The sequence below is a fragment of the Mytilus trossulus genome, chromosome 3 (genome assembly GCF_036588685.1).
Source record: "Mytilus trossulus isolate FHL-02 chromosome 3, PNRI_Mtr1.1.1.hap1, whole genome shotgun sequence".
Lineage (NCBI taxonomy): Eukaryota > Metazoa > Mollusca > Bivalvia > Mytilida > Mytilidae > Mytilus > Mytilus trossulus.
Genome location: NC_086375.1, coordinates 23,792,739 through 23,805,553, shown reverse-complemented (window position 1 = coordinate 23,805,553; position 12,815 = coordinate 23,792,739). Strand labels below are relative to the sequence as shown.

At 32.8% G+C, this 12,815-nt stretch overlaps 1 protein-coding gene across 3 annotated transcripts in view; it reads left to right on the top strand.

The window, feature by feature from the left end:
- The first annotated feature begins 264 nt into the window (after positions 1–264).
- The window catches only part of LOC134710693 (kinesin-like protein KIF26A), a 131,793-nt gene continuing 119,242 nt past the window's right edge, over positions 265–12,815 (top strand). The window contains exons 1-2 of one of the 3 annotated variants that reach the window (XM_063571082.1): positions 265–330; positions 3,849–4,727. In XM_063571082.1, coding sequence (XP_063427152.1) covers positions 3,870–4,727 — 858 coding nt within the window. In that variant the 5' untranslated portion in view covers positions 265–330; positions 3,849–3,869. Of the gene's footprint in view, positions 373–3,848; positions 4,728–12,815 lie in introns of all 3 variants that reach the window. The other 2 variants (XM_063571081.1, XM_063571080.1) reach the window with 2 other exon arrangements.

Genomic DNA, 12,815 nt, shown 5'->3' with positions numbered 1-12,815 from the left:
CCGAAACTACATGTGTTAGACTGCGTATAGCAAATTCAAATCTTGTAAAAGATACAAGTTTCGTCATGCATGATCTTCAATAAAACTTCTATTCTGAAACCAAATGCCGTTATTTAATGACATTTCATAAATTAAAAAAGTGACAACATGTGTGTTTCCTTTAAAATTTGATTTGTAATTTTAAAATTTTGCAATATTTTTTTTTTGCATGCCGAACCGATGTGCACGCAACTACGTGTTGGCGTATAGGGAGCTACGCGCCTGTTATAAGAGGATTTTCACGAGTTTTCACTTTAATAGAATGTTGTGTAATGTTGATTGGTATTCAAAGTGATTTCTACAAACAGTTTCAGAAGATTTAAGAGCATACATGTATGATCATAAGTGGATTAGGTTTCAATCACAGCCACAGCAGAGACATGTCTCTGGCCACGGGCACTAATTCAAGTCGACTATCCATACCTTAGGGGGCTACTTCAATACCTAATTGATAGGGGTTGCCGCTGGATTCCTTTTACACCACCCTTACCCTATCCATATAATTTAGATTTCAAAAATATATTGCTTAGTTAAAAATGTTACCTTTTCCCAAATTCATGATATTGCTTGGATTTCATTTGGTGTGCAATGTAATAGTGGAATACCAAAAGGCCAAAAGAGAGAAAATTGGTTGATAAAACACAGACGTGGATACCAAGAAAGATGACAGACTAAGTTATAGGAACTTTATTGACCTTATCATATATTTCTGATAATATTCGAACTATTCACATAGTTTTAAGCTAGAAAAGGTGACCTATTCCAGCAGCACATCTCCACCTTGTGTATAAGAAGTGGTCAATGCCATATCTGGCATTATTTTCTATGGCTATAAATACTTCATTTCATATTATATTGATGTTTATTAATGGATAGTTTTATCCTGATAGCAAATGTTTTGACAAATGTAATTGTTTGTACCTACAAATGTATAAATATTAATGCCCCCACCAGAGTGGAGTAGGAATTAAGCGGCGTTTTGCATTTGCGTCGATCTGCATTTCATTTGGGCCGATTTTTTCTTTCATTTGCGCCGATTTTTTTCTTCATTTGCGCCGATTTTTTTACAGGTTAATTACAGGTAAATTACAAGTGAATAGATATAACTTGAAAAAGATGTATGAGTGCCAATGAGACAATTTTCCATCCAAGTCATGTTATTTTTTATTTATCATTTTGACCTCTTCTGTTAGCTAGTTGTACAAAGGAGAGGGGTGGTGGAAGAAGGCATACTAGATACATCTTCAGAATTTTTACTTGACGGTACCCACAGTTATTTAGCCTTTGTCTTTCGGTCATCAATCTGCCGCATGGTTATGCTCTTCAAGTCTGTGTTTTGACAATAGCCAGACCATCAGAATCCGTGGTGAGTCTGGCTTTACACGATATTATGGTACATTAGTAAGATAAGTTGTTATGTTTCATGACACTGATCTTCCGATATGTATGACCATCGATGATTAAGGAATAAGCAATTGACTCATCGGCTCATTTCAGTCCATGTCCATATGTCCATTTCGTTACAACGAAGTTTAAGAACTATATCATATGAATCCAAATTAACTTAAACATAAGTGAACTACATTTATAACCAGATTTTACCAATGGTATAGTGCATGGACAAGTATACTAACTTACCTGTAAATCTAATTAGGAGCAAATATAAAATCGGCGCAAATGAAAAAATTAAATCGGCGCAAATGAAAGAATGAAAATTTTTAAAATCGGCGCAAATGTCATACGCCTGAATTAAGTTTTATCTTTGTACATCTGTACGTCCTTTCAAACATCCCTACATCTGTACGCCCCAATTTGGCAAAATTGTTTATCGTTCTCTTACTTAGTGTGACACAACCAAATGTTATGAAACTATAACAAAATGCTTATTACTGAATTGAATTGAATTGAATAACTACAAAACGCAGATCAAGTATAAATTTTGGTGGTGTCACTTTTACTGTTCTAAAGTTCTGCCCCTTTACAAGAGAAGAATGTTTCACTTCTGTTTTCTTAACAGGGGCGAATCCAGCCATTTTAGAAAGGGGGGGGTCCCAACCCAGGACAAAAGGGGGTGTCCAGCTATGTGTCCCCATTCAAATGCATTGATCGTAAAAAACTGCTTAACTTTATTTTGCCTCAACTATATGTTATGAAACTTATGCACAATGCTTATACATTTTGTAACCACAAAACTTCAATCAAGTTTGAACAAGGGTATAGTCACTTTTAATGTTCTGTAGTTATGTCCCTTTATAACTAATAGGCTCGATGGTTCATCTTGGTCCCTTGGAAAGAATTAAAACAACTATTATTCTATGCTTATGTATAAATTGTGAAACCACATGGGGAAATCAAAAGGGAGGTGGGTGTCCCTTCTCTACAACTCCTTGATCCGCCACTGCTTCAAATTATGAAAAATAGGTGTACAGCTGGTCTGTTTTTACTGAATTGTAAGTTTCTAGCAATTCTAACATTTGTCAGAAATGAGAATAATGTGAATGGGGATACCTTGGTGTAGAGATTTTTTAAGCTGTTTTTACCAAAACAATCGAGTTTAAATTTTTGTGTGTCAAAATTTTGCACTTTGTGTAACTACATGTACTATATTGTTATTTTGGCAAGATTGAATTCATTGTATAATAAGTTATGGGTGACTATTTAATCCATAGTTTGACATACCAAATTTGTTAATCTCTAAAAGAAGTAGGGAGAAAATTACTAACGTCGATATATTACGTCCCAGGATAGAACAAGCATGACTGCAAAAATAAGTAGAAAGAATTAATTAATAGATCATAATACAATAAATATTGTTAATGATAATTAATTAATAGATCATTATCAATTGTTTGATAATAGAACTGTGGATATATCAGTTAAAGTTTACATTTCATTAATTTAAGTGTTACAATGATATTATATTGATCTTGTAATTATTAATCAAGAAAAATAATTAAACTGTCACAACATGTACAATTATTACGTTTATAATACTAAATTATTGATCATATTTTACACATGGTGTTTGAAAATCTTGCATAATTTACATTTTTATTGTATAACAAAGAAGATTTAGTATCATTGCCAGTGAGACAACTCTCCACAAGAGACCACACAGAAATTAACAGACAACTCTCATCAAGAGACCAAATGACACAGAAATTAACAATTATAGGTCACTGTAAAAGTACAACCTTCATCAATGAGCAAAGCCCTTACCTTATACTTGGCTATAAAAGGCCCAGAAATGACAAATGTATTACAATTCAAATGAGAAAACTATTGGCCTAATTTGAATACAAAAAAATGAACAAAAAACAAATATGGAACACATCAACAAATGACAACCACTGAATTTATACAGGCCCATGACTTGGGACAGGGACATACATACAGAATGTGGTGTGGATAAACATGTCAGTCTGTTTAATTTTGGCATTTTTAGCTGAGGTACTTAACAAAATCAAATTAGGACAAAATGTCCTAATTTAGGTCAAAAACTATTACTTTGTGATTCTATAAATGTGCTGTAAAAAGTGGGGTAGGTAGGTCTAAGGTAATATTTAATTTTACAAACATTTTTTAGTTTGTTACTGTCAGGGAATCAGTCTGACTTTTAACAGTGCTTGTTCCAAAATGGCATAAAAAGTGTTAGGATAGGCACTAAAAATTATGGTAGCTTTAGTGGAAATATGCATTATTTGTTTTGGCCCAATTTATCATATGAATGTTTTCCATATGATTAAATGTTAAAATAAATTGAATTCGTATAGTAGTTCTTCATAAATACTTTTTGTATTTCATTCCAGAAATAAAATGGAAGTTATAAAATGAAACCTTCTGCAAGACCACAGGCTAGTGGTATACCATGTCTGAAAGTACAACAAGGAGGGTGTGTTCTAGATCACACATTGAGGGGGAATGTAGTTAGAAATAATGGAAGAACTATTGTCAGACCAAGTGAAGTTAATAACAGATTTAAGTCCCAATTTGGGGAACAGGGTAATAGTTTAAAACTGCAAACAGGAGAATGGAATAGTAGATTTAGGGCAGGAGTAGTAGATCATGACAACAGATTCAGTAACCAAATAAGAGACCAGGACAGTAGATTTAGAAAACAAACAGGGATACAGGAGAACAGAATTAGAAACCAACTAGGGGACCAGGGCATTAGATTAAGAACACAAAATGGGGAGCAGGAGAAAAGATTTAGAAACCAAATTGGGGAACGAGACAGCAGATTAAGAAACCAACTAGGGGACCAAGGCAATAGATTGAGAACACAAATTGAGGAGCAGGGGAATATATTTAGAAAACAAGTTGGGGAACAGAACAGATTAAGAAACCAAGGGGAACAGGAGAACAGATCTAGAACACAAATTGGGGAACAGGAAAGCATTTTGAAATATCAAAAAGGTGAACAGGACAATGAATTTAAAATTCAGATAGCGGAACAGAATCAAATTGAAAAAGAGCAGAAAAGAGTGTTTGATAGAAAAAAAATTGTTAAGACTGAAAGAGAGGATGTGGAAAAAGAAAAAGTACAAGCCAGAGACTGTATAGAAACTGAACATGGTAGATCACTGCAACATGACAATGCAGGGACAGGTGAGCAGAGTACAGAACTGGTAGCTAGTGATGATAAAGTATCCTGTGACCAGACAGAAGGGACCAGTAATATAATTCAAGTAAGATAACACTATATATAGATGATTCCAAAAACTGCATGAAACTTTATGATATTTTAAGCTCACCTGACCCAAAGGGCCAAGTGAGATTTTCTTATCACTTAACGTCTGTGGTACTTAAACCTTTACAAAAATCTTCTCCTCTGAAACTACTGGGCCAAATTGAACTTTGCCACAATCATCATTTTGGTATCTAGTTTAAAAAATGTGTCCAATATCATGACCTGGCAAACCAACCAAGATGGCCTCCATGGTTAAAAATAGAACATGGGTAAAATGTAGATTTTGACTTATATCTCTGAAACCAAAGCATTTAGAGCAAATCTTGTTAATCAGGTCAAGATCTATCTGCCCTGAAATTGTCAGATGAACTGGACAACCCGTTCTAAGGTTGCTGCCCCTGTAAATTGTTGTAAATTTTTACAAAATATTTTCCACTGAAACTACTGGGTTAAGTTCATTATAGATATATAGATCTTGTAAGCAGCAAGAATGTTCAGTAAAGTAAGATCTACAAACACATCACCATTTAATACCAGAACACAATTTTGTCATGAATCCATCTGTGTCCTTTGCTTGATATGCATATAGACCAAGGAGAGCGAGCCTCTAGTTATGAAAGTTATTGATTCTTTTCATTGATTTGATCACCAATGTCAGAAGTTAGTTGGCCTTAAGGACCAAACTAAATTTCGAATCTTATATAAAAAACAGGCTTCGTATCACTTGATGGAGTCAAAACGCAAGACAAATGTATGCTGTTTTCATTATCAGCTGCAATGGTGGCTTCTGCGTCAACAATGTAATTGTTTTTATACGACCGCAAATTTTGAAAAAATTTTCGTCGTATATTGCTATCACGTTGGCGTCGGCGTCGTCGTTGTCGTCGTCGTCGTCGTCGTCCGAATACTTTTAGTTTTCGCACTCTAACTTTAGTAAAAGTGAATAGAAATCTATGAAATTTTAACACAAGGTATAGGACCATAAAAGGAAGGTTGGTATTGATTTTGGGAGTTTTGGTCCCAACATTTTAGGAATTAGGGGCCAAAAAGGGCCCAAATAAGCATTTTCTTGGTTTTCACACTATAACTTTAGTTTAAGTTAATAGAAATCTATGAAATTTTGACACAAGGTTTATGACCACAAAAGAAAGGTTGGGATTGATTTTGGGAGTTTTGGTTTCAACAGTTTAGGAATTAGGGGCCAAAAAGGGGCCCAAATAAGCATTATTCTTGGTTTTCGCACAATAACTTTGGTTTAAGTAAATAGAAATCAATGAAATTTAAACACAATGTTTATGACCACAAAAGGAAGGTTGGTATTGATTTTGGGAGATTAGGTCCCAACAGTTTAGGAATTAGGGGCCAAAAAGGGACCAAAATAAGCATTTTTCTTGGTTTTCGCACCATAACGTTAGTATAAGTAAATAGAAATCTATGAAATTTAAACACAAGGTTTATGACCATAAAAGGAAGGTTGGTCTTGATTTTGGGAGTTTTGGTCCCAACAGTTTAGGAAAAAGGGGCCCAAAGGGTCCAAAATTAAACTTTGTTTGATTTCATCAAAATTGAATAATTGGGGTTCTTTGATATGCCGAATCTAACTGTGTATGTAGATTCTTAACTTTTAGTCATGTTTTCAAATTGGTCTACATTAAGGTCCAAAGGGTCCAAAATTAAACTTAGTTTGATTTTGACAAAAAATGAATCGGTTGGGTTCTTTGATATGTTGAATCTAAAAATGTACTTAGATTCTTGATTATTGGCCCAGTTTTCAAGTTGGTCCAAATCTGGGTCCAAAATTAAACTTTATTTGATTTCATCAAAAATTGAATAAATGGGGTTCGTTGATATGCCATATCTAACTGTGTATGAAGATTCTTCATTTTTGGTCCCGTTTTCAAATTGGCCTACATTAAGGTCCAAAGGGTCCAAAATTAAACTAAGTTTGATTTTAACAAAAATTAAATTCTTGGGCCTCTTTGATATGCTGAATCTAAACATGTACTTAGATTTTTGATTATGGGCCTAGTTTTCAAGTTGGTCCAAATCAGGATCTAAAATTATTATGTTAAGTATTGTGCAATAGCAAGTCTTTTCAATTGCACAGTATTGTGCAATGGCAAGAAATATCTAATTTCACAGTATTGTGAAATAGCCAATTTTTTTTTTAATTAGAGTTATCTTTCTTTGTCCAGAATAGTAAGCAAGAAATATCTTATTGCAAGATTTTTTTTTAATTGGAGTTATCTTTCTTTGTCCAGAATCAACTTAAATCTTTGTAATATACAATATACAATGTATATTCACTTTTTACTACCAACTGATAAATTTAAATGATCTTTACCATTCAGTGATAACAAGCAGTTTTTTTACATCTTAATATTTTATGATGTATTTAAATGAGTAGTTATTGTTGCAAACTCCATTAGAATATTTTAATTGAGATTAGTTTTGGAATAAGGGAAAGGGGGATGTGATTAAAAAATTGGGTTCAATTTTTCTCATTTGAAATTTCATAAATAAAAAGAAAATTTCTTCAAACATTTTTTTGAGAGGATTGATATTCAACAGCATAGTGAATTGCTTTAAGAGAAAACAAAAATTTTAAGTTCATTAGAACACATTCATTCTGTGTCAGAAACCTATGCTGTGTCAACTATTTAATCACAATCCAAATTTAGAGCTGAATCCAGCTTGAATGTTGTGTCCATACTTGCCCCAACCGTTCAGGGTTCAACCTCTGCGGTCGTATAAAGCTACGCCCTGCGGAGCATCTGGTTGATTATAAAATTAAGAATGGAAATGGGGAATGTGTCAAAGAGACAACAACCCGACCAAATAAAAAAACAACAGCAGAAGGTCACCAACAGGTTTTCAATGTAGCAAGAAGTTCCCGCACCCGGAGGCGTCCTTCAGCTGGCCCCTAAACAATATATACTAGTTCAGTGATAATGAACGCATACTAATTTCCAAATTGTACACAAGAAACTAAAATTAAAATAATACAAGACTAACAAAGGCCAGAGGCTCCTAATGAACTAGAGCAGTTCTCGCTCGGACACACACTCCATAATCTAGTATATTATAAGAGCATAAACCTGAAGCACGGGGAGGTCTAGTTTATGGTGAACCACTAGTGGTTAGTCAAAGATATTTGGTATGCAGTTGTATTAATATTGGCACATCTCATTACCATTATGATTTTTTGGCCCTGCCCCCTCAGTTATGGACTATTGTCTTTTGAAACTATGGCTTAGTTTTCATGTATTAGTTTGTGATTAGGTCAGATTACAGGGAACCTACAGTAGTAAGTTAATGATAATTGGTATGCATTTGTATAAGCATTGGCAGATCTCATTTCAATGGAGATTAATTTGCCATGCCCCCTCAGTGATGGTCTAGTGACTTTGAAATTTTTGCTATGGTTTCATGTATTAGTTGGTGATTAGGTCAGTTTATGGTGAACCACTAGTGGTAGGGCAATGATATTTGGTATGCAGTTGTATTAGCGTTGGCACATTTCATTACCATGCAGATTATTTGACCTTGCCACCTCAGCCATGGTTTATTGGCTTTGAGACTTTGCTTAGTTTACATGTAAGTTTGTGTTAATGTATGTTTGAAGGGAACTATTTATGATAAGTCAATAGTATTTGATATGCAGTTGTATCAGCTTTGGTACATCTCATTTCCATGGAGATTCTTTATCCATGTACCTTCAGTAATGGTTTATTGACTTTGAGTATTTGCAAAACTTATTTGTTAAAGTGTTTCTATTTTAATTTCATCAATTGCATTATCAAAACTACAAATAAAGCTAGACATCTCTGTGATAACAGTAGTTTATTTAAGAGAATTGTGGGAAATGAAGTAAATTGTGAATTATAAAAAAATTCATAACAACTGCATGCAGTCTTATAAAAAGGATTGAATTTTTTTCTTAAGAAATTTGTAGTACCGTATGATGAAAACTTATCTCTTTTGTTTTTCATTGTAATGCTGATGATAACAGATTGTGTTTAATGCAGAGTTGCAAGTCGTAGAGATATAAATATATTTCAAATGCACATTTATCACCCTAGGGGGGTAGATGACATAAAACATTTGATTGATTGAAAAAACCGATATAAAACAAATCTTAAATTGAAGTATGCAATATCTGGCAAAACTGCAATGAAATCAGTGTTATTTGTTTCTTATTCATCTGATTCACAGATATAACTAAACCACATTCTTTTCAAAAGTTGAATTTAGAAAGTGATAAAAAAAAAACAACATGAAATCAAGTATACATGAAAAATTCAACTGTTATCGATCAATAAAAATGGTACATTTGTTTATATGTACCTACAAATCTGGAGTATCTTAAAAACAAAAAGGCATTATGATTATAGAAATGCCTCAATTGACCGACTCCACAAGATTGAATTACAATGTTACTTTGAGTATTTGATAAGTTTATTAAGTTCTGACTGATTCTCAATTTCTAGCATTACTGAATATTTTGAAGCTTGTTAGCAAAGGTGCGATCTCCAGTCGATCTTTATAATTAAAGTAATACGAAATAACAGTTAACCAGGCCTTCAAAAGATGGGAATGATTAAAAACTAGGTAATGTAGTTAATTAAGAAGATGTGCATTCTGTAGCATCCTTATGTTTCTGAAATATAAAGAATCCATCTAACATGAAAAGTATTTTACTGAGGGGAAAATCTCGACCATTTTCATTGAAAAACAGATTGTTTTAACAGACTTTGCAATAAATAAGCAAAATCAGGCAATGGCTCTTAAAAAATGAATATATATGTTGAAAAAATTCTGACAACAATATTTTTTCATGTTTTGGTATGTTGAGGAATTTTTTGCTCACCTGGTACAAAGAACTGAATGCAGTTAGCACCACGTTGTGTCCATCTTGATGTTTTTCGTAAACATTCCTAAATATAGGAGTGTTTGTTAGTTCTATGGAAGGTGAGCTAAAAAAAGTATCCAAAATTATACTGTGGATAGAAGAAAACTTGCATATTCATGGATATTGGATTTCATGGTTATGCCAAAGTCTGCATACGAGTCTATATAAAATTTGTCATTTGTTGAACATTTGAATACATTGTTCACCCTTACCCTTAAGGAATTATTGCCCTTTATAGTAAATTTTTTCAAAATATTTTCCTCTGTAACTAAAGGGCAAAGTTTATTATAGATAGAGCAAATTGTAAGTAGCAAGAATATTCAGTAAAGTAAGATCTAAGAAGACATAGCCATCACCAAAACACAATTATGTCATGAATCTATCTGTGTCCTTTGTTTAATATGCACATAGACCAAGGTAAGAGACACAGGCTCGTTTTCCTAAACTTTTGCTTGTTGTAAATAAGCAAAGTGATGATTTCAGATGTTGCTACTTTTATATACTTTAAATTATCATAAGCTAGAAGAAAATGCTTGTTTAGAGCATTTTAGGAATATAACTAATAGCATTGTCAGACATCAGAGAGAGTATCTTGTCACCTCGGACTAATTACATGGGAATATTTACATCAGATAAAGGCAAAAGAGAAAGGATAAAATCATAAATCATATTTATTTATCTGTTGTACACATCACTACTTTACCAGAACAGAGGGATGAAGTCAAGGTATTCATGTTGTTTTTTTTGTTACGTTTTTTCATCATCGATGTGAAAAGATTATTTCTTTGATTTTGCATCTATAATCGCAATGTAGATAGACTTTGGTAAAGTTTGGTTGATGACCTCAGTGCGAGATGCTTAAGAATAATGAGTTTTGGTGATTTCCTGTAATTTTCGTCAATTATAAAGATATTTTCCTCATTTTCATAGATAAAAATCAACATTTGCAATACAAAGCTAATATATATTGGATTTCATATTCAAGGTTTTGTTGATTAATGTTTAAGAAATTTATTTATTTATGAAGGTGTTGAGCTCACCTTGATAACAAGGCTCATAGAAATTGTCATTAAGATCGCATGATCTGATCTTGTATTCCAAATACATGTGTTCAAGCAAAGATTTTAGAAAAAAGCTTAAAATAATTTTTTTAGAGAGCTACCATTTGACTTTTAGGAAGGAGAGGGGGATGAGATTTAAAAAAAAGGCAGGACAGGTTTTGAGTTAAAAAAAAAAAGAAGGCAGGATGGGCAACTTGGCAAAAAAAACAACCAATTTATGCTAAAAAAGTCGGGATGAAAAAAAAAGGCAGAATCAAATAGAGTGCCAAAAATAAATAAGCAGGACAGAAATTAAACCTAAAAAAAATCAGGACAAAACTTTTTCATCCTTGCCTCCCTCCCCCCTAAATATCAAATGGTAACTCTCTTTCAAATGTGTGATATTTCGGAAATGTGTTTTGCAAAATTGCTCATTGAGAAATGATTGAAGTTGTGTTCTTCTACTATCAACCAATCAAAAGGGAGACAATTATAAAACAAAAAGTCGTCTCGGTAATTTTCAAGTTTCTCTATGTATGCAGACAGTGTATGGAAATTTTTATTATTTTTATACTGTAAATTCAGAATTCAAAACATGCACTTTAAATTGCAAAATTTTGACCACGGAAAATAATAACATTCTGTACATGTTGGTAGTAAAAAAAATTGATTCATTATTATTCAATGGTAACAAATTTTAGCATAGTTTATGAGTACAGGTTGATCATCAATTTAAATTCTAAATAAATACAAATTTAAATATTTGTACATGTATATAAAGATTATCATGTAGTAAAAAACACGAAAAACAAGTATCTGAGAAAGTATCTTTTTTCCCCAATCCAAAAAATTGAGAAATCCATAATGGTACATCGTATTGCTAACATAAGTTAAAAGTAATGAAATTTTTCATCAAGTGCAATTTTGTGACTATTAAAAAAAACTTCTGATTTATTTATAACTACCAATATATGATAATACAGATGTCAATTAAAGATTTTTTTAAAAATCTGTTGAAAGCAAGAAATGTTTGGGATGCAGATTGAACTCGAGAATTGTCTTTCTCAGTTCTAACCTTGCTTCATACTTCAATACTAAGGTCAAAGACTTAAAAAAAGCAAAAGTCAACTCATTATCTTGAACAAAGGCAAGCAAGTTTTATTTTGTGTATTTAAATAGCTACAAATACCATCACCAATTGAAAAGGTCGCCATGAATCTTAAATTAACATCCAATTTCGTTTATTAGGTCAGATAAACCCATATAACTGTTAAAATTGTTTTGTTAGTGTAAGGGCATGTCTGTTCTTAAATGAAGAACAATTTAAATCCTCGTTCAAAATTATTAAGTTGATCATCTCCATTGAGCTTCTGTAGCCTGAAGGGATAGTTACTAGTAGTTATGAAACCTCGCTGGACATGGATTTTTCAGTAGCAAATAAAATTATCGTGATTTTTCTAATCCACTTGGCACATTTTGGGTGTTAATGAGACGACAATTAATTATAGAATAATAACAGTCCTCGGGCGGCAGTCTGGCAGATGTGCAAACTTCTTACGGTTAAATATAGGCTTTCTTCACTAAAGCAGACAACAACAGAGACAGGAATCTTCATAGGGTTTTAAAGTAGCGAAATTTTTCAATTTCTCAAATTGCAGTTGTCTTGGTTTTCCAGTGATTGGTTTTAGAGAATGGCTGATTCGATGATAAATGGATTTTTCTGGATTATTAAGCATTAAAATGCTGGCATGTTGTGCAAGACCACAAGATGATGGCACTCATTTCCCATGGATGCTATCTCTATGAAGAAAAAAGAATTGTTCATTTATTGACTTTCTAGACATTTCAAGGTTGAAATGTCCAACTTAACTTTGCTTCAGATTTGCCTTATGGTTCTGGCAAGGAATTTTATAGTAAAATCTTACTATACAAATCCTTGGTTCTTGTAGTATATGTCATGCAATGCTTGTGCCGTTGTGGATAATTTAGTTATTGTCAAAAAAAAATAAAAAATACTTGGTACATATCAATGAGTCATCATCCCATCTCATAAAGTTGACCAATATTGACATCTAAGGCCTCCATTAGGTTCTTCTAAGTGCCCATTCTGTATCCCAAGATAGAAATCTATTCA